General features: G+C 37.1%; 1 protein-coding gene across 2 annotated transcripts in view; it reads right to left on the bottom strand.

The window, feature by feature from the left end:
* Nucleotides 1–697: 697 nt before the first annotated feature.
* Ccs (Copper chaperone for superoxide dismutase) overlaps nucleotides 698–22,985 on the bottom strand; it is a 50,714-nt gene continuing 28,426 nt past the window's right edge. For both annotated transcript variants that reach the window (XM_090370763.1, XM_090370764.1), the window contains exons 4-6: nucleotides 14,821–14,881; nucleotides 2,437–2,618; nucleotides 698–833 (exon numbers count right to left, since the gene is read on the bottom strand). In XM_090370763.1, coding sequence (XP_090226889.1) covers nucleotides 698–833; nucleotides 2,437–2,618; nucleotides 14,821–14,881 — 379 coding nt within the window. The remainder of the gene's footprint in view (nucleotides 834–2,436; nucleotides 2,619–14,820; nucleotides 14,882–22,985) is intronic.

Here is a 22,985-nt window from a genome sequence, read left to right as displayed (position 1 = left end):
ACGAAGCAAGAAATGTTGATGGAGTCTTGCTCACAGGTCCTACACATCCCCATTTTACATTACTCAAAGACAATTGTATGTGCACAATCATGCAATGAGTGCTAATAAACATTCTTTTACTGTCACGTGTTGGACAACGTTTCTGACAAAGTAAAATTCCACCTTTTCAGCTAATCAGTACTATGTGCATAGAGGGAAAAAATCCGCTTTTTGACATACTAGGTCAATAAGCAGGCAGAAATTGCTTATTTTTTTGATTCTTCTGATTGTCTGCTATTCTTATATAAATATATAGAGTTAAGTTTAAATTTACTTTACATATTATCATTCTTCATTTATATGCCTTTGCTCTATTTCTTGAATTGTTTGTTCAAAATTTGTTTCAATTACACAAAAATACGAAGTACTAATTATGTTACCTATTTTGTGACTAACTGTACATGAACTATTTTTACTAACAATCATAAAAGTTCAAGAAATACTTAAGCACTGAAGTTTCAGGGGGGCATTTTTTTTTTTTATACAAACCTAATACTCATCTACATAATATACATCACTGCATAAAAATTACCAATTTTTTCCTTTTTTCTTCTTCTTCTTTTTTTTTCTAATATATGATGCACTGTATATCAAAGGAGATATGCATAAGCAAGTTTGAGAGTCCAATATTAAAAAAAAAAAAAAAAAAAAAAAAAAATTACAACTTGGGACTTCGGGTTTCTCCAGCAATAGGATGATCTCTTTCATCCCACACATTAATTCCATCACACTGACAGACTCGTTTGGGATTCTGGAACAATCCTGCTGAGCGAGCAATGATTCCACATCCTAATCTATAAAGCACAAACAAAGTAAGCATAAGATACTTGTAACACACAATAGTAACATATTTTATGATAAATTTTTATCTTTAACAATTGTCTATAGAGTTCAAATTACTAATTAGAAAGAAAATACATATATTTTTACAGAGACTATTGCTTGAAAGCATATTTTATTTATAAGTACAGAACGGTTATAAAATGACAGCGACATTATAAACATGAATGATTTTTACTACACTACCACTTTCAATGCATAGTGATTCGAATCAGGAGTTACCATTAAAAACCATCCTTCTATAATCTGTTATAAGCAAAACACTCAGTTTTCAACTTTAATTAAACACACACAAAAGATAATTTCTAAGCAAGATTTCCTATCTTTAATCAAAGGAATTTAACTAATTATTTTTTAATAAATTATAATGACAAAATACCATAAATATGAAATAATAAGTACCCAACTAGTACATTTACAATATTTACTTAAAAAAAAAAAAAAAAAAAACCCTCCAAAGTCTCATGCTTCAATTAGTGCTTAAACCATTGTTGCAAATTATAATTAAAAATATGTAGCATATACCACAGGTTTTCAAACTGGTTTCCACAAAACCTTATGGTTTCATAAGAGCATGTTGGGGGGGAAAAAATTCTTTGTGCTATAGCTTATTCAGTAAACTTTAAAAAAAGAGAGGCAGAATGAATGATTTTATCTTTGTCATGTTTGTGTTTTTGCATGCTAACTGCAGTGAGACCTGGAAGTTATCTCACCCTCTGCAGTTCAACATGCCTTTGAGACCCATGGGCTGGTTCACACACTATTTAATTTGAGCTCAGCAAGAAGGCCTTTGCTTCCTACTGTGCATTATACTGTATAAATGTTACATCATTTATCCTGAAGTTATGTTTGCAATCAATAATTTATAATCATTCCATGAATCAATTTGTCTGTCATCCATTTAGGTCCAAATCTTGAACGGCATCTCTTAGTTCATATCAAAAGCTTGGCATCTACAATTACTTCCCTGAATGCTTCCCATTTAGAATTTACATTTGGTAACATTATAATTGACCCAACTGAAAAGAATTTAAACTTTCTAAAACCACTGTAGTCACTTTCACAAAAGCAAAATCCCTTCCTTTTGCCCTCAACAGTAATTTACATCTTTAAGTAAATACCACTTCAGTATACTGCAACCACTACCATACATAGTTCTGTCGTCTGCAGTTCTTTAATTTGTGAAGAGTTGCTGCTAATAATCGATCAGGAGTATTGCTTTCTCTCATTGCCCATCTAATATGCAGATGCAGAAAACTACATCTGCATATTGACTCAATCCCATGATTTTCAATCCAGGGTCAAAAAGGTCATCGGTGAAGCCAACAGTTAAGTGTTAAAGGGATAAATAACACAGTTCTGTTGTGTTTACAGTTTTAGTTCAGTTGTATATTATCTCCATTTTTGGATTTCACAATACCTCTTTATATTCGGAGTATAATGTGCTTATGAATGAGTGCCCAAGTACATTTAAACCTTAAACGTACCTAAACACAAAGACAGTCAACATAATTTGTTTTAATAGGATTAAGATTACACGCCCTCTACAGAACTTACTTGGCTCCAGAATTCCCATTGATAGTAGATGAGATGCTATTTCCTTTACCTAAATCATCTTTTTCTGCTGTAACTACAAGAGAGCGGCCAATTACATCCCACACCTTCACAATAGAATCTTCTTTTCTGAAGATGGACCTTCCATTTTCATCTGCTGTTATGTTACCTAAATCACCATAGTGCTTTAAAAAGAAAAGAATTATCATGCAGTAACACAATTGCAAGTAATAATACATTATATACAGTAAATGACCATTGTTTAAATTTATAACAACCCATTAACACATTCACTGTATCATGATGCAAATATGCAGCATGGGTTTTTAATCCACTTGGAAGGAAAACCACATTATTTTAAGTTTTCTTCTGATATGACAGAAGAAACACTGGATATGTCTGTCAAGCAACCTTTTCCAGCAGCTGACTAATTCAGCCACAGTGAGAAGAAAGTCCAAAAATGTCTCTGCCCTCCCTAATCCAGATTGACTCATTCCATAATTTTCAATCCAGGGTCAAAAAGGACATCGGTGAAGCCAAGTTAACGGATAAAGAACCAAATATTAATTTGTTTCATAGAGGCAATTCTGAAAACACTAAATACGTTTGTGCACTATGTTACCAAAAGTATTGGGACAAATTGTTGTTGTTGTTATTTGGTTTTTAGGAGCATTAGCAACTAAGGCCATATTGCTCCGGGGATATGCGGTGGTCGTTCCCTGACCTTTCCGCATCCTCCGTATTTGGTTGTCACGGGCTCGAACCCCGGTCTAATCAAGAAGCATGTGCTACACACTGCCGCTACTGTCCACCTGGCTACAGAGGCGCCTAGGGACAAATTGTGAACTTCAACATAAACTTTTCATTGTAAAAAGGTCGCCTTTAACAAGAATCGTGCAAAGGGATGACATACCCCATGTGTCATCCTTTTGTTAAGATTTGAGCAGCTTTTGCCAGTTGCTTATAGAATAACCAAATGTAAAAATTCTCATTCAATGGGAGAAAATGGAGCGTATCTGCCATTACTAACATTGCTGAAACTACGTTTGGAGAATTGCATGCCAAAGAATTCTGGAAGATTCTACTACAAACTACATGTTTTGCATTGCAAGTACATGAGGCAATGGATATAAAGATGCACATGTAGTACTCATTAGTATTGGCAAAATAATGCGAGGAAGCAAGCTTATACAACATTAGCAAAAAAATTCTCAAAAGATGAAATAGCAGAGCTCCATCACACCAAAGGATGCTGAACTGTTGGTTGCAGTTAAACTCATATCATGATCAATAGTGATAAAATTCAAGATTCTTACATTCGTCCTGTAATCAAAGTGAAAATATATTTGTAAATTTCCACCATATATATTTATTCACAGACATAATCATATTTCGGGTTAGTGGATGCAAACCTGTGCAACACAATCATTCAGGGATGTGAGAACCTGAAGTCTGCACATCATATGATATTGAAAATACAAAGCTACTTCTCTAGGGAACAGATGTATACCATCTGTTCCCTAGAATCTAAAACTTGAATATACTATAAAAATTTCTGATAATGCACCTTGAAAGCAATCATCATCCTATTATTTACTGTACAACCAATGATACCTCTGTGACCAGTTCAATGACAATTTTCATGAATCAGTTGTTTCACTGTCATTCACCTCAATCTCAACAGAAGTATCCATGGAGATACATTATAGGATGTTTTTTTTTTTTCTTTTTAAGCTCCAAACATAAGCATATTAGAACCTACAGCCTTAGTATAATGTTTCAGCCTGTATGCAGGCTGAAATTTGAAGCATAGAAAGTACTTGTTGAAATCAGACTTAAACATCTGTAAATTGTAATTATCAGAAAGCGTATAAGAAGGAACAGAGGACAAGAATAGAAAAGAAATGAAGAGGAGCAAAACTGTGATCTGTGAGTATGAAGTGCAGTGAATGGATGTTAACTGGTTGTGGCATACGTTCAGACTGATTTGGAAGAGAGTGGAAGAATTATAATTCAGGGGAATATTACCCATGGAAGTATCTGCAAAAAATATAAGCAGCAGCAAGTGAATGTCTAAGAGATTGAGTGGAGAGACTTCGTAAAGGACAGGTCATTAATTAAGATGGCCGCCCTGTTTTGAATAGATCCTAAAAGTTTGAAAAGTTTTGGGGCCTGACACCACCCACAAACATAGAAAAAATATTTCATGGCAGGGCAGATTTTAGATTTGTACAGAATAAGTAGTTGTTCAGATGAAATACCAAGGACTAAAAGAGAAAACCCACTTTTTTTTTATGCAAAAGAAGCAACATCTGCTGTATTGCTCATACTAAGAGATTGGGTCTCATCTAGAAATCTGATAGTCAAAGATGAGCATAGGAGCAGGCTTTTTTTTTTTTTTTTTTTGTAATTTTAAATTAACCAAATATTCTGTTCCCCATTGGACAATTAACTGAAAATTGGACTTTAAGGAATTGGAATTCAGGAGCAAGATTGCAATAGCACATGCTCTTTGAGTAGACCGGGGTTCAAGTCCCTGACTGCTAAATATGGTCGATCTGCCAACCCACACAGGACCAGCGTGGCAGATTATGGTCCATTAACCTCAACATGAACCATTGAGGAGGCTTTCATCCTGCAGGAGATTGATCATGGCTGCAGTTTTACCTTTTTTTTCTTTTTTTTATCTGAAAAACTGATGCTATTCATTCAAGGGAAAGGTTTCCCAAAATAGAAGGTGGAATGGAATCTGCAAAAATTATGAATAGTATTTACAGCCAGCAGAAGAAGGTAATTAATATATCAGACAAAAATGGAAGAAAATACTAAACCTTTGGGAACACCAGCATTAGTAGAGAAATTAGAAGACAGTAAACCACTGACTATCACCTGCATCAAGAAATCAGAAAAAAAAACTAGATATCTAATTGCAAAAAAAAGCAGTCCACAATCTATAAGATGGAGGCTTGTTTAGAAGACCTTCATGCCAAACATGATCAAAATCCTCTAGGTTTATTAGGCATGGTAGGAGGTGAACAAGACCATCAATGCAAAAGTTAGAAGAAAAGTAGGGTGCTATTTTTTTTATTTGTATGAGTCTAAGGTAGTGCTACACCTAAACATCAATTCCACCTTCCATTGAAGAAACAGAAACCTGTATGCTCAACTACCAGAAGAAACCAGAATGCTCAACTACCACTTGGACAAGAAGCATATTTTCTATCCTTACACCTCTTCAAAGTAATTTTTGACTGATTAATAACTGTTTTATAATTGTTGCAAGCTTTTAGCATAGGCAGAAAATTAAGCAACATGCTACATACTGCTTTTTTTGAGTCTTTTTTCACCAACCTTGCGTAGAATTAAAACACCAGGGAAACTAAACTTTTGATAACTGATTTATAATAAGTCAAAATACCCGCATCTACAACAAATTTAACTTTATAATAAACTCTACATATAAATTATTAAAATCTGCTACATTACAATCAATAAAATGCATAAAATATACTGATTAAAACGATAAAAACCGTAGCTTTCAAAGGCTCAGCCTTCTTCTTCAGCGGTAAACCTTGCTATCGTTTTAATCAGTATATTTTATGCATTTTATTGATTGTAATGTAGCAGATTTTAATAATTTATATGTAGAGTTTATTATAAAGTTAAATTTGTTGTAGATGCGGGTATTTTGACTTATTATAAATCAGTTATCAAAAGTTTAGTTTCCCTGGTGTTTTAATTCTACGCAAGGTTGGTGAAAAAAGACTCAAAAAAACAGTATGGATATACCCAACCGCAGAGGCCTGTTTGGAGAACATGCTACATACTTATCTTGAACAGTCTAGGTTCATTTATTGGAAAATCAAGGATTAGATCAGATAATATAAGGTATGACAAGCTGAACTTGCTACCTGAGAGTCTAAAACGCTGATGGAACTGATATTCAAGTGACATGTGTCGAGGTGGGCACAAATTTGGCAAAGTCCATTCATTCAGCAACAATTACATCCTCTGCTTGCACCTCCGCAATGGTGGGCCAATTATGTTAGTAACTCTGGGTATAAACCCCACATGCAAGTCCTGGAATATGGGACCTAGTACATGGAGATGATCACACAGGTGTGAAACAACATAAGCAGGGGGGAGGTCAATGTGTCGCATCCACACCATGAAGAAAGCCACCCCTATGTTATCAGGCAATACTAGGTGTAGTTGACTCATCAACAGGATAGGTGCAATACAACCATCCCTTCCATCAAGCAGTATGATTGATGGCTTTTGAGGTTATGATGAGTATCATGGAGAGATCCTTAAATTCCAGGTGTACACCTCTAAAACGGTGTCCACAAGCCAGCCACTAGACAGTCCACCGAACCAAACCTAGTGATAACTCTCTAAGAGGTTTCCAGATCAGCTTGTGTGTAATCTTGCTGCTTCTACTCTGCCAGATAGTGGCCAGAAAGGGTTAAAGTAGTGTGTATGGAAGGAGGGGAGGTATTGTCGAGATCATGTTATGCAAAGGAGCTGTGTATATTCTTGTCGTGTGTATGCCATATCCAAAAATTTTATTATTTCATCTGCAAAAAGATCTAAACTCCCAAACATTTCCTTGTTCATTTAACAAATATATGTGGTATTGGTTCAAATCTCAATGATGTCCATTTCCACTTTCAGTCTTCCAACCACCATGGACTTTTTCTGACAAAACACAATTATCGGTTGATTCAACCATTGCACATCTCAGGTGATCTAATTATTTGATGTGAGGTTCCTTTCAATTTAAAAGGTGGTACTTTTGCATATATCTGCTCTGATATTCACTGTCAGACACAGTAATTTATAATCTCCTCTTTTCGATCTTCTCAGGCTTAAAATTTCCACCCCATCTGTTAAATTTATCTGTTGCCCCTATTGTTCTCCAAACTCCACTAATAACTTGGAACTCTTTGACATCCTCTTTTTGAAATCCCCTTTATTCTAATAAATGTACTTGCCTTGTTCATTTACCTACCAGAATACCAGACAATTGCCAACCGGGCTAGCCAGGTGAGTAAAGTGCCTGCCTGGCTACCCAAAGGTTGCGGGTTCGAACCCCCCCCCCTCGGGCTTGGATCAGAGTAAAATGCAAAAACTTTGGGAGGTGCATTATGGCCACAGAAGCCAATGCGCCAACAACTAACAAAAAAAAAAAAAAAAAACCCAACCAGACAATTGAAATCACAAGTCAACACACATGATCATTTTCTCACAAACAACCCTTCGAAGTACATGGTCGAGGCAAGTTCCACTAGGCACCTCAGATCACAACTTGGTGATGGTCTCTTCTCTAATGGAGCCTTTCTCTCAAGGGCCAGTCTCAACCTAGTGTTGTCTGGAATTACAAGAATGAAAAATGGGATGATCTGAGAGATTTCTTTTCCTTAGCTGGATTAATGTTTTAAATCTTCTGATACCAATGTTTGCTCAGATTGTGTCAGTGAAATCATTCTTGTAGGGATGAAACCCTTTATTCCACAATCCACCTTAAAATCCCATTCTTCATCTAAACCTCATGTTTCTAATAAATATGCTAAGGCTGTGATTATGATTTGTGATTTATGATTTGGTAGTTGTTGGCGCATCGGCTTCACTAAGGCTGTGAAAGAAAAGAACGATAGCATTGTACTTGCCTTGTACCCATATCTCCAGGTTCATTTTCTGTCTACACTAAAGCTTGCAACAATTGTAAAGCAATTATTAATCAATCCAAACTATATTTCGAACAAGGTTAAGAGTAAAAAACTTGCTTGTTAAGAGTAAAAAACTTGCTTCTTGTCCAAATGGCAGGAGCATTCTGGGCTCTTTCCAAAGCTACTGGCTGCAATTTTGCCTATCTCTTCTACCACCTCTGTTAAAACCTGATGGTTTTACTGCTACTTTGGCTAAAGCTAAAGCCAACCTGTTAACATCTGACTTTTCTTCTAACCCTTGTATTGATGATCTTGGTAAACCACCTGCTACAATTCCCAGTATACTCCATTCAGTGCCTCCTGCGGTCTTCCATAAAAAGAATTTTGAATGGTCTTGTTGCGAAGAAAACACCAAGTCCTGATTATATTTTTTCCCTTCTTCTCAAAAGCTTTTCCTGAGCATACTGCTGTTCTGTGTTGCCTTTTTACAATTTCTCATCCCACTGGTGTTTTTCCTTCTGCTTGGAAATTTGCTCATTTCCAGCCAGTTCCTAAAAAGGGTGACAAATACTTCCTACTAATTATCATCCCACTGCACTTACTTCCACTCTTTCTAAAGTGATGGAAAAATTGATTAACTGAAAACTCCTGAACTAACTAGAAATTTTCATACAATGAATGATTGCCCGTATGGATTCCATCAGTGTTGATCCACTGGTGATATACTGGCTTATGTTACCAATCTATGAAAAATTCAGTGGGAAAGTATAGTGAAACTCAAGCAGTTGCTCTTGACATTTTAAAGGCTTTTATTGTGTTTGGCATAAATGTCTTCTAAATAAGCTTCCATCTTATGGTTTGCCAACTGTTTTCTGTAATTGGGTATCCAGTTTTCTCTCTGACTGATCACTGCATGTGATGGCAAATGGCTGTCTTCTAACTTCACTAATGCCAGTGTTCCCCTAGGTTCCGTTCTTTCTCATACTCTTTTCCTAATGTACAGTAATGACCTTCCACTGACCAGAAATCCTATCATAGTTTTGCTGATGATAGCAGATTGCATTCCACTTTCCAGTTTGAGAAACTTTGTGCCTTGCTGAATCAGCTTCAACTTCTCGAATTAAAAAAAAAAAAAAAAGGTTAAACTTCAGCCATTATCAACCCACTGCAGGATGGAAGCTTCCTCAACAATTCATGCCGAGAGAAATGGACCATAATCTGCCACGTTGATCCACTGCAGGTTGGCAGATCAACTGTATTTAGCAATCAGGGGCTTGACTCCCAGTCTACTCAAATGGCGTGTGCTACTACACTCCCGCTCCTGACCACTCGGCCACAGAGGCTGTTTTTCTCTACCAATTCCTTACCAATTCCTTGATCTCCAAGGAATTCTTAGTTAATTTCAATCCTCTTAAAACTCAATCCTGCCTTATATCATGAAAAAAAAAAAATAAATAAATAAATAAAAGATTCTTCTGCTCCTGTGCTCATCTTTGACAATGGTCTGATTTCTACAATTCCTCTGCATCTTGATTCCTCTGCATCTAAAAAACTGTTTTCTCTTTTGTTCTTGACATTACTTTTCTGCCAAATAGCCACTCACTCTATAGAAATCTCAAATCTGCCCCAGCATTGAATATTACTCCCACATCTGGTGTAGTGCCTCCAAAACCTCATTCAAGTTTCTCAACTCCCTTCAAAAGAGGACAATTAGGTTAATTAATGACCACCTGTAAAAAAAGTCTCGCCACCCTCTATCTCACAGATGTTGTTTCTGCTGCACACCTTTTCTATAGATACTTCCGTGGCACTGTTCTTCTGGATTGGCTTCTATAATTCCTGCTCTCTCTTCCAAGTGAATCCGAACATGTGCCGCAACCAGTCAGCATCCTTTTACTTTCCAACGTCATACTCGCAGAACTAACTTTTCTTCTTCCCCATTTATTCCTTCAAATTATAATTTCTGTAACAACATCCCCTCACATATTTTCTGAAAATTACAATCCACAGAAATTTAAGTGTAATGTCAACAAGTATCTACTGTCATCTTTTCAACCTTCAACCCACTTCAACCCATGCACGGTATTAAGTACTATAGGTTTTGATACCTTTCGTGTTTGGGGTTTTCATAAAACATACGGTACAAGCACCATAGGTTCTAATACTTTTTGTGCTTGGAGTTTTTATAAAAAAGAAAGAGAGAATTTTGGATGCAATGCAGAATAACATTATCTTACAAGAATAATATGATATGATTTGCTTAAATCATATCAATGATATGATTTAAGCAAATGTTGGGATCAAAAAATGTAAAACTCCAATCAAGGAAAATGAAAATGGAAGCCAGCTAGAGATGTGAACATTTGACTCCTAGGAATATTACCATGTTGTTGGGAGAGTTAGACTGGAGAAAGTCAAGCTTCAAAGAGAAGCCAAGAGTTCTGAGTAATTACTGAGTAATTAGTCAGGTTGGGCAAATGCCAGAGGCCACAAATGAATTTGACAAAATGCTGTAGGGAGTGTATACATGCAGAAGTACTATCTTTTGAAGAGAAGGGATCAACAGAATGAATAAATAGGGCTAATGAGTAATGGTTGAGACAACTGTTAATTGAGATTCAGAAAAAAATGAGTGAGACCTGGCAGGTTTGTAGGAGGAAATGGGACATCGCTGAAGTCACATATTTAGTATTAGTATAATTGAGATTCAGAAAAAAATGAGTGAGACCAGGCAGGTTTGCAGGAGGAAATGGGACATCGCTGAAGTCACATATTCAGTATTAGTAGAGTATAATTATTAGTAGTGGCAAATAATGTAAAAAACAAGCTTAGACAGCATAAACCAAAAAAAAAAAAAAAACCCTCCCATATTTGAATAAACTCAAGGCAGAACTGCCTTGAGTTTTTTCAAACTACCCACTTCTACAATAACAGACAAAAATTTGTTCCGACAACCTGCTGGTTGAATGCAAATTTCTGCATATCTATCTTCCAACCATCATTCCTCAATTTGAATTTATGCTCCCCCACATGTAGTCTGAGCAAGAGGAAAGATGGCATTAGCACTGATACTTACTCAATCCATTCAGAACCTCAAAACACCCTATTCAAATCTCCTTGCAGATGTCTAGTCTCCAGGCTGCAATTTGCAGAACAGAAACCTTTCATAGTAAAAGCATCCTGTTTGTCTTGCCAATCTCATTGTCCCTCTCTCTGCACCCGTTCCAAGCAGACCTATATAATTCCTAAAATGAAGCCTCCAAGACCTGTATGCAGTATTTAAGATGTGGCCTGATTATTTCCTTATGAAAAAAAAGGTAAACTGCAGCCATTATCAACCCACTACAGGATGGAAGCCTCCTCAACAATTCATGCCGCGGGAAATGGACCATAATCTGCCACACTGGTCCACTGCATGTTGGCAGATCGACCGTATTTAGCAGTCAGGGGCTTGAACCCCGGTCTACTCAGAGCACTTGCTACTGCACTCCCACTCCTGACCACTCAGCTATGGAGACACAAAGGGACAATTAACCTCCTTATTCCTGCTAGCAAAATTCCTTATATCGTTGACAAAACTCCACGAGCTATCCTAGCCTTTTTCTTTTCCCACTAATCTGATGTAGTAGCAGACAGCAATCTACGATTACTGGGACTATTGCTACCATATGCAGTACCCTGCATTCATCAATGTTAAACTTCAACTGCCATTTCTCAGCCCATCTGCTTAGTTTTTCTATATCTTGTTGCAATAACATACCTTGATTACTTTCATTAACTACCCGGCCAATCTTTGTATCATCTTCAAACTTAGACAGTGAGCCCAATATGCCTTCATCAATATCACTGATGTGTTTGTTCTATTAGGTTGACTATTCATAATGCATTCAGTAGATAAAGTGGGGGGTGGGCATATTTTATAAATTTATTAAATTTTTTGGATATGGCGTACATGTGACAAGAACACACCTGGCTCCTTGATATAACACAGCCTCAACAGTGCCTCCCACATACACACTACTTACTCTTTACTGTCACTAGATGGCAGAATAGAAGCAGCAAGATTATACACTAGCTGAATGGATGCTTCCTAGAGTTACAGCACATTTGGTCCAGTGGACTGTCTAGTGACTGGTCTGAAAACTTTTAGAGCTATATGCTTGAAGTGTAAGAAATATTGTATCTTGCTGTGATGTCCATCGCAACCTCAAAAGACGTCACTCATTACTGCATGAGAAGAAATGGAAGTTGACAGAGCTTTGCTCTGATGACTACACAGGTTTTATCACTTCAAGCCACCAATAATACAATGAAAGTGGTGTTGCAACAAATAAGTCATCTAATACCTAGTATTGCCTCTGGGGACACAGAGGGTCAGTCATTTCTCTGTGTGATGTTCACTCCTCATCTCTTGCTTACGTTGGTTCACACCTGGACAACCATCTCCAGTATATCTGATGCAGCATTCCAAACCTTGCACATGAGTGATATACCTAGGTTTACTAAGTCCCAGTTTCATCAGCATTGTGAAGGTGCAAACTGAAGTGTGAAAGTGCAGAACAGCTGGACTATGAGAGACATTTGAAAAGTTCGTGGCCTGAGTATGAAGGGTTTATTTGAAGAGTCTGATAATATGTTACTTTTTGACATGACATTGTCCCCTTCAGAGTCAATACACTTTTACCAGTGATGCAGAAATGCATTGATTCCAAGAATGCACCTACTGCAGCAATAATATTACTGTTGGTGGGGAAAATTGATGCCACCTAGGAATTGTTCCAAATTAGGAAACAGGCAAAAGTCTGACGGTGCTAGATTTGGTGAATAGAGGGGATGTGGCCTGAGATTTCATAGCTGCACTCATTCAGTGCAGCTATGACAGTGACCTAGCACACTGTTGTAGTGGAACAAGACTCCTTTGCCAAGTTTTTTCTCAGTGTTTGTTCTTTGACGTTTCTGACTGTCCAGCCGTTTGAAGGCAATCCACTAGCAACACTCCATCAGCATCCCAAAAAACCGATGTCATCACCTTGCCCACAGAAAGAAATTGTTTTCTTTGGAGGGGAAGAAGAGCTGTGTTTCCACTGCTTGGCCTGCTTCTTTGTTTCTGGCTGAAGGTGATGGACCCATGTCTCACAAACTTTAGCATTAGCATTAGTAGAGGCATTTGATGCAAGAAAGCAAGCTTATGCAGCATCAGCCAAAAAAAAAAAAAAAAACCACTTCCACTTCACCCCTCTGTTCGTTCAAAATACCTGTCCAGCTGAGCCTTAAACTTATTTAGGCTATCAACCTCCACTACAAGGGATGGAAGTCTGTTCCACCAACCAACCACCCGCTGGCTAAAGGAAAATTTCCGCACGTCTATCCTACATCTGTCTTTCCTCAATTTGAATTTATGCCCTCTCAGGTGATTCTTCTGAGCTAGAGGAAGAATCCCATCAGCATTGAGCATGCTCAAACCATTCAAGGCTTTATACACCTCTATCAGATCACCTCGCTGGTGCCTAGTCTCCAGACACTGTAATTTGCAAAACTTAAGCCTTTCTTCGTAAGAGCACCCCTTTGTTCCATTCACTAATCTTGTTGCCCTTCTCTGTACTCGTTCCAGCAGCTCTACATCCTTCTTGAAATGAGGCCTCCAGACCTGTATACAGTACTCTAGGTGTGGAAGGAAATTTCAAGGATCTGCTTGAAAATGATGTAAAACTTTGCAAGGAAATTTGCTGGATCTGCTTGAAAATGATGTAAATGTTCACGACAACTGTTGCGCATTTTTGATCTGCTGTCAAAAACTTTTGAACCCATCGTGGTGACACCTTTTTCATAACAAGACCCTCTATTATTATATGGTATGCAGATTCTGATGATATTCCCAAGATGCTGGCAATGTACTGAACTGTCACTTGTTGATCACTCATCATCAGATCGTGTGATCAACTTCTGGAATGATGGACATTGCAGGTTTTCCACAGCATAGGTCATCTTCCAGGCTCTCCCTTCCTTGTTTAAATTCTGCTGCCCACTTCTAACCACTGAATAGGAAGAGGTATCTCCCCAATGTCGAAACCATATCCTCAAGTATTGTCTTTGACTTTATCCCCCCCCCCCCGCATTGTTTGAATGCACAGTGAATGATTTTGTCCATCTTTCCTCATTCAAACAACTTTGTTGACTTCAGGACTTGTAATTAAAAAAAGTTTTATTGAAGCTGCATGAAACTTTAAGTGTTATACATTAAGTACAGAAATTTTTTTAACACTACCACCATCCTTTCACAATCAGGTAATGAACTTTTCAATTGCCCCTCGTGTAAAGAAATTCAGTCTCCAAGGTAACAAGCAGTAACCGTCAATACCTAAAACAATGTCTGTGACAAAGCCTGCATGAGGGATCAAATGTGACAAGCCTGAGGGACCAAGTCATTTATGTTCAACAGCCAAATAATCACAACAATTTAAAGACAAAAATATTAAATTAACATCTGGAGAAATAACACTTCAAATACTGCACTGTACACAAAGAATTCTAATGAAAACTAATGATTAAAAGAAGAAATAATGCCTCATAACTTAACAATTTTGAATTAATGCAAACAGTGGTTCACATTCTGTTAATTTTTTTTTTATGCTATTTGAACAAATTTTCAATTCCAGTGATTAAATCTGAAGCTCCTGTGTATAAAAAATGTGATACTTATTTAAGGAAGCAAACCTACCCTATCAGTATCATGCGGTCCACCATGCTTGCTAAATGTTGGGTTATAATGATCTCCAACTCTGTAATGCAAAATTGATTACACATCAAAAGTAATAATTTCATTTTAAAATAAGTGAATTTTTTAGAATATTCAATTCAAATAGATAAATGCATATGATTAAAATAAACTATAACAAAACTACATGTTTAAAACTACAAAATACATTTCATTCTTCCTCAGTGACTTCTTTACTGAAAAAAAGAAGTCTCTTAGAACAAATGAAGCAGAAGGTAAAATTATTTACATGTCATCAGTTTATTAAAGAAATTATGCAACTATCACAACATAAGGAAGCGGAATTACTTAACAAGTACAGGTCACTGATGAAAAAAAGCCGTGAATTAGGGTTGAATTTGAAAGTGTCTGCAATTCTGCCCAGACACGATAGGAGGGAGTATATGATGAGAGCCCTGTCGATCAATTCGGCCCTGGATAGATTGTGCAGGGCTCAAGGGGTAGAATTTTTTTCAGCCTGGTCTGTACTTGTTAACAGGAGAGACTGCTTCTACAGGGATGGGATACACTTAAATAGAAAGGGTGCAAGAATGTTTGCTGATGCTATCAAGGCAGTGTTAGGAGGGTCAGAAAACTGCTAGATTGGGGGGGATACAAGGACTAATAGATTAACAGTAGCCACTGGCAGAGGAGAAAGTGATTCTTGCACTGCTTCTATTGGAATGAGCAGCAGCCTGGAAAATAAGATGCAGGAAATTTCAGAGACTGCTGGGAATCATTGGGGTACAAGTAAACACATGGGTTGTGTTAGGGTGGCTAAGAGGAAGAGCAGGTGCATGTATACTTGCGTGTACACCAATGCTAGGAGTCTAGTAAATAAATTTGATGAATTTGAGGTATTGCTCAAAACATCAAAGGCAGATATTGTTGGGATTTCAGAGACATGGTGTCACACAGATATAAGGAATGCAGAACTGGAATTTGGGGAGTACAATGTCTACAGAAAGGACAGACAGGATAGGAAGGGAGGAGGGGTTATGCTATTAGTTAAGAAACACATAAAATCCAAGGAAGTGAAGCCAGTCGACATCGCTGGACAGTGCAGTGTCGAGTCAGTTTGGTGTGACGTAAGCATTGGGAGATCAAAATTGAGTAGGAGTGTGCTATAGGCCTAATGACTCTGATGAGTATAATAAGAAACTGTACAGAGAAATAGAGTGGGGCAGTAAATCAGAGAGTCTTATTATGTGGGATTTTAATTTCCCAGATATTGACTGGAATTTGGGGGCTGGTCACTCACACACTAGCAAGGCTTTTGTGGATTTATTGGATGATTTTTTTCTAAATCAGCATGTTCGGGAGGCAACTAGAGGGAGTAATACTCTTGATTTGATCATCAGTAGTGATTCTTCATGCATTAAGAATCTGCAGATAAATGAACCACTAGGTGGCAGCGATCACAGTGTTCTGAAGTGGGATTTACTCAAAGAGGTAACTACCATTAGGGGTAAAGGGAAGGGGTATTGCTTTCGTAAAGGCAACTACGGTGGACTGAGACAGTATTTAAATTCTATACAGTGGGATCAACTGATGATGTTACCAACAGCAAATTCAAAATGGGAAGCATTCAAAGAACTTATCTTGGAAGCTACTAGGCTTTACATACCAACTAAGAAATACTGTTCAAGGTTTAGGCCTAAATGGATGTCAGATGAACTAATGAGGCATATGGCAGAGAAGAAAAATGCATGGGATACATACAAATTAACATGTGACACAGAAGCCTATGATAGATACAAGTTGATCTGTAACCAAGTTACAAAGGAGGTTAGGCAGGCGAAGGCAGATTACGAGAAATCCTTGGCAAAGGATGCGAAGAAAAACAGCAAAGAGTTCTTTACTTATGTAAACTCTAGAAGGAAGGGGATGAATCAGATTGGTCCACTTGATATCGATGGGTCAACTGTTGATGATCCTGCTCAGGTAGCTAACAAACTAAATGAATATTTTGCATCGACATTCACACATGAGGAGTTATTCAGCGAGGGGAATGCCAGAGGTGTATTCAACCCTGGCAGTAAGCTAGAGAATCTTGTAATAACTGAGAGTAAAGTGGAGGAGAAATTGTTGAAGATAAACACAAGAAAGGCACCTGGGGTGGATGGAATCTATCCAGTTATATTAAAGGAGGCAGCAATGGAATAATAATTATTAGAGCTTCCTTGGACTCAGGGGAGGTACCCATAGACTGGAAAAATTGCAAATGTGACCCCAATTCACAAAGGAGGATCAAAGGCTGACACAAGTAATTATAGACCTGTGAGCTTAACTTCTGTTCCAGGAAAATTAATGGAGGCACTGGTTAAAGAAGCACTGCAGGATCATTTAGAGAAGACTTCAGTTATAGCTCAGACACAGCATGGTTTTGTTAAGGGGAAGTCTTGCCTGACCAACTTGATTGGATACTATGATGCAGTCACAAAAGAACTGGATGCAGGGAATAACTTTGATATTATATACTTGGATCTTAGAAAGGCTTTTGATACTGTTGCACATGGAAGACTGCTACACAAATTGGAGCAGTGTGACATTGGAGGCAAATTGCTGCTATGGATAAAGGGGTGGTTGAGGGGGAGAAGACAGAGAGTGGTAATCAATGGACACTGCTCATCGTGGACTAATGTTATTAGTGGAGTCCCTCAGGGCTCAGTGTTGGGTCCATTATTGTTTTCTGTATTTATAAATGATATTGATGATGGTATATCAAGCTTAATGTCCAAGTTTGCAGATGATACAAAGGTTGGCAGGGTTGTCAAGGACACTACTGACACTATGCTGCTGCAACAGGATCTGGAAAGGTTGAGCAGATGGGCTGAGAGGTGGCAAATGCAGTTTAACATTGACAAATGTAAAGTACTACACATGGGAAACAGCAACCCCAGAGCAATGTATCAACTCTGTGGTACTACACTGACAGTGGTAGAGAATGAAAGGGACTTGGGGGTGATTGTGCAGGCAGATATGAAGTTCTCTGAGCAGTGCAGACGGGCTGCAAGAGTAGCTCATGGAGTATTGTCAATGATGTACAGGAAGTTTTCCAGCAGGGATAAGGAGGTGATTATTCCATTGTATAAGGCAATGGTCAGGCCAACCTAGAGTACTGTATACAGGCCTGGAGACCTCATTTCAAGAAGGATGTAGAGCTGCTGGAAAGAGTACAGAGAAGGGCAACAAGATTAGTGAATGGAACAAAGGGGTGCTCTTACGAAGAAAGGTTTAAGTTTTGCAAATTACAGTGTCTGGAGACTAGGCACCAGCGAGGTGATCTGATAGAGGTGTATAAAGCCTTGAATGGGTTAAGCATGCTCAATGCTGATGGGATTCTTCCTCTAGCTCAGAAAAATCACCTGAGAGGGCATAAATTCAAATTGAGGAAAGACAGATGTAGGATAGACGTGCGGAAATTTGCCTTTAGCCAGCGGGTGGTTGGTTGGTGGAACAGACTGCCATCCCTTGTGGTGGAGGTTGATAGCCTAAATAAGTTTAAGGCTCAGCTGGACAGGTATTTTGAACGAACAGAGGGGTGAAGTGGAAGTGGGTTTTTTTTTTTTTTTTTTTGGCTGATGCTGCATAAGCTTGCTTTCTTGCATCAAATGCCTCTACTAATGCTAATGCTAAGCACATGGCTCACAATGTGGTGTGGTTTCATCTGGCTTATCCTTAAAAAAAAAAAATTCAATTTTTTTCTTACAGCCTTACAAAGTACTGGAACCTTTCAAGCTAGTATATTATATTCAAATGCAGTTTGACATCTTATTCACAAATATCACACTAAACAGGATTTTAACAACTTTGGTTGCCATTAAATACTATAATTGACTTGAAGATAACCTCCCTCCTCTTCCTATAGTAGATTCAACTAGGTGCACCATTCCTCACCAGTTTTCACTTAAATTGAATAGAAGTTTGCAGTGTTTAGTGTTTCACACCATCAACTGCCACAGTGTCCTTAAAACATAGTTGAGGAAATTTAGATGTTGTGTTGAAGAGTGCTCCAATTCAAATCTTTCCCCAAGAAATCATACAACAAACATTATGCAGCATAGTTATGAATTAATAAATTAATAAGAGGAGTTTACCTCAATATAGTACGTGGAACACTTCCGTATGATACTCTCCAGAAATTAAAACGGAAAAAACGAAAAAACGACATTTGTGTGAATTTTCATTCCTGTGATCACGACAGTCGGTCGAAAAGCATTGTCAGCTTCAGGAAGGAAAATCGTTTTGAATATTTTCGTTAGATTCTTTTAATTGCGTTAATTTGAATTTTAATTGTTTTGAATTGATTTTGAATTGTGTTAAATTGATTATTTAATTATTTATATTTTACTTTAATTATTTATATTTTACTTTAATGTACCGGTAAGTTGTCGATTTTTTCGTTTTTTCCGTTTTAATTTCTGGAGGGTATCATACGGAAGTGTTCCACGTACTATATTGAGGTAAACTCCTCTTATTAATTTACTAATATTATTATCAACGTAGAACATATTGAGTATTACAGCTCTGATTCATACTATCTAGTTATGAATTAAGAATCAGTAAGAGATATTTTTATGCCAACCGTAAATTTAGTAAGAAAATCTGTACCAAACTTATCAATTCCATGATTTTTATTGGAATTAAAGCAGAGAGTACAAAAATGTGCTGTACTACAGTGAAGTCAAGTGATTGTGAAGAGAAGCTTTGGAGTTTCAAAGAAACTCCAAAGCTTCTTTGAAATCCACAAAATTCAGGATTTCATCATCATTATGAACTTGGTCCGGCTTAGGTCTTTTAAGACCTGTTCTGCTGTAGCTCTTGGAGGTAGTCTTGATCTCGCCATCGTTGTCTTAGTCAACCAACATCTCTCTTACCTGTAGGTTTATAATTAAAGGCTAATTTTGGGATCTGGTCTGGGTTCATTCTTTCTATGTGGCTGATCCATTTTTCCTGATACCGTTTTATGTCATTTACTACGTTATCTACTTTTAATTATTCACAGATATCTAAATTTCTTTGGTGATCTAGTCTTGTAAAGCCTAATAATGGTCTTAAAAATCTCATTTGTGCTGCTTCTAGTTTGTGTGCATCTTTCTTATTTATGACCCAAGTCTCACAGCTGTAGAAAAGAGCTGGTTTTGAAGTGATGTTGTGCAGTAGTAATTTTGTTCCAGTTGTCATTTGTTTTCCAAAGTGGCGTTTAATCGTTCCATTCATTTTATTATATTTTCATAGTTTAGTGCAGATGTCTTTCCCTTCATTTGATATTAAATTTCCCAAATAGGTGAAGTCAGATATTTGTTTTATTATTTTATCATCAATAACAATTTTGACTCTTTGTATGTTTTTTCCACATAATCCCATTGATTTTGTTTTTTAGGTGGATATTTTCATCTCGTACATTTTACCTATTTTATTAAGTTAATTTGCTGCTATCTGTAGTTCATCTTTGGATTTTTCAATTATTACTTGATCATCAACATATAATATAGTTTGGATTTTATTCCTGTTGTTCAACTGTATTCCTTTGTTAATTGTATGTTTCCATTCTTAAGAATTTTATTGATGTAGATATTAAATAAATTTGGTGATAGTCCACCTCCTTGTTTGACTCCTTTATTGGCGTTAATTGGGTCTGATAGTTGGCCATTAGAATATTTTATACAGACTTGAGTTTTTATATAGGTTTTGGATCGCTTTCTGGAGTTGGGTTGGGATATTTTCTTCACATAGAATCTGCCAAAGTTTTTCTCGGTTTACATTGTCATATGCTTTTTCATAATCAATAAACAGCAGAAATGTTGGTAGACTGAATTCTCTTTTCTGCAAAATTTATTGTAGTGAGAAAATGGCATCTATTGTGCTTCTCCCTTTTCTGAATCTACATTGTTCTTCTTCTAAGTATTTCTTAGTTTCTTAGTTCACTGTATTTATTAAGTTTATTCTTTGGTATATTAGAGTATAGCTTTGCAGCAGTTGACACAGTGTTATCCCTCTGTAGTTGTTAGGGTTATTTCTGGAGCCTTTTTTGTGTAAATTGATTACTATTCCTGTTTCCCAATCTTTGGATATCTGTTGCTTATGCCATATGATGTTAAATAATTTTAGTAGTGCATTTTTTAGTAAGGTGCCCCCATATTTAAATAGTTCTACATTCAAATTGTCTATGCCTGGGCTGTTTCGGTTATTTGATTTTTGTAATATTAACTCTAGTTCTTCCATTGTTATATTTTCTTCATCTTTGGTTACCACAGATTCATCTTCCAATTCCCTAGTGCCTGGGTTAAACCACAGTTTGGAATAGTGTTGCTTCCATTCTGCTTGGGAGATGGAGTTGGTTTTTATTTGATCATTTGTGTCTAGTTGTAATTTCTTAAAATTTTAAAACCTCTTCTCTGTGAGCCCGTGATATCACGTTCTAAAGATTTAACAAATTTATCCCAGTCAACTCGTCGGATTCTTCTGGTTAGTTTTCTGACTTCTGCTCTAAGCTTTTTATATTTTATGTGTACATGTAGGTTTTTAGTTTGTAGGAACAGTTTATAGGTATTTTTTTTCTCATTAATTATTTGTTTCAATTCTTCATTCCAAGTTCAAAATTCAGGATTTTCTTCATAGAAAAAGGAAAGTTTAACTACAGGTTATAAGATCTAGACATGGGATTTAGCCTTTTTAGCCAATATTACCCAACACCTATATCAGGAGTGGCCAACTTAATTTGTGATGCGATCTACTTTTTTCCTTCAAAATGTGCCACGATCTGCCATCTCAAAAATTTCATTGCACAAGGTGCACAGCCGACCGGGCTAGCCGGGTGGGTAAAGTGCCTGCCTGGCTACCCAAAGGTCGCGAGTTCGATTCCTGCCTCAGGCTTGGTTCAAAGTACTGCAAAAACCTTGGGAGGTGCATTATGGCCACAGAAGCCTATGCGCGAACAACTACAAAAAAAAAAAAAAAAAACAAGGTGCACAAATCGAGGGATGACTGTATATTTGAAATTCGTTGTGATCGACTGAAATTAAATCCGCGATCGACTCGTTGGCCACCCGACCTATATGATCAAATTATCACACTGTTTATAGCATGTTTTCAGATGTAAAATCGTTCCAAATGAAACTCACTGCTAAACCTTTTGGGTGAAGGAAACCTGTTCCATGTTCCCTAGTTCCCCCTAGCATAGTTATGTAACATTGTAGAATGTTAGGATTCTTGGAGAAGGAATTTCAGGATTCTGAACATTCCAATGATCTTTGCTTGTTTCAGAATCCTTTCATCCTTGAAATAGATACAGTCCATTCCGGTTATTTGGGACACATCGGGGCTAGTGCATTTTGGCCAGATTAAGCGGCTGCCCCGATTATCCAAAGTTTCACGTAAATAATTAAAAATACGATGTACCCCTCTTTACAATTGGTTCACTGTACAATCAAATCACGTTACGACAAACTCACCATAGTAAAGTACCGTTCACTATACGATGTGCAGTAAACGCCGATCATTGCGATCACGTTTGTGAATTGAATTTTAATTCTATTAAACAGCGATTCTAATTAGCAAAAATAGGAGGAATATTATCCACAGGCTATAAAAGCACAAAAATTAAATGATACGTGAAAATCGAAAGAATATACATGATAATCGGAATAATTAATACATACTGTAACATGTACATATGAACTAGTTGACATTTCTGTTCACTGACATTTGTGTGCGGGGGAGTAAAATTTAAAACAGTAAAAAGATAAGCAATCAATAACAAAGAACACGGCATACGCAAATTGAAAGTAACACGATACATGCAAGTGAGAACGGAGTAACGAGTTACAAAGCTTTAAAAAATAGGAATGAAGAGAAGATCTGAAAATTAATTTTTTTATATGATTGAAGATTTCGTGGAAGTGTAAACACATTTCATCATAATAACCCACAGAATTTCAGCTGTCGGTATTATCACAAATTCAGTAAGATCGAGTTTACTGTCCGTTTATGATAGATTTCACTAACAGAAAAGCCCAATAAACAGGTGACTGCTAATTGTTTTTATCGTTTTATGGTTGTGCCCTGCAGAATTTTGACTGAACCACGTGGTACCATCAGAGACAATCGTAGGATAATCTCCAGTG

This window comes from Mastigoproctus giganteus, chromosome 3 (assembly GCF_048544385.1).
Source record: "Mastigoproctus giganteus isolate SK-2022 chromosome 3, ASM4854438v1, whole genome shotgun sequence".
NCBI classification, from domain to species: domain Eukaryota; kingdom Metazoa; phylum Arthropoda; class Arachnida; order Uropygi; family Thelyphonidae; genus Mastigoproctus; species Mastigoproctus giganteus.
This window is presented reverse-complemented; position numbering and strand designations above follow the sequence as displayed.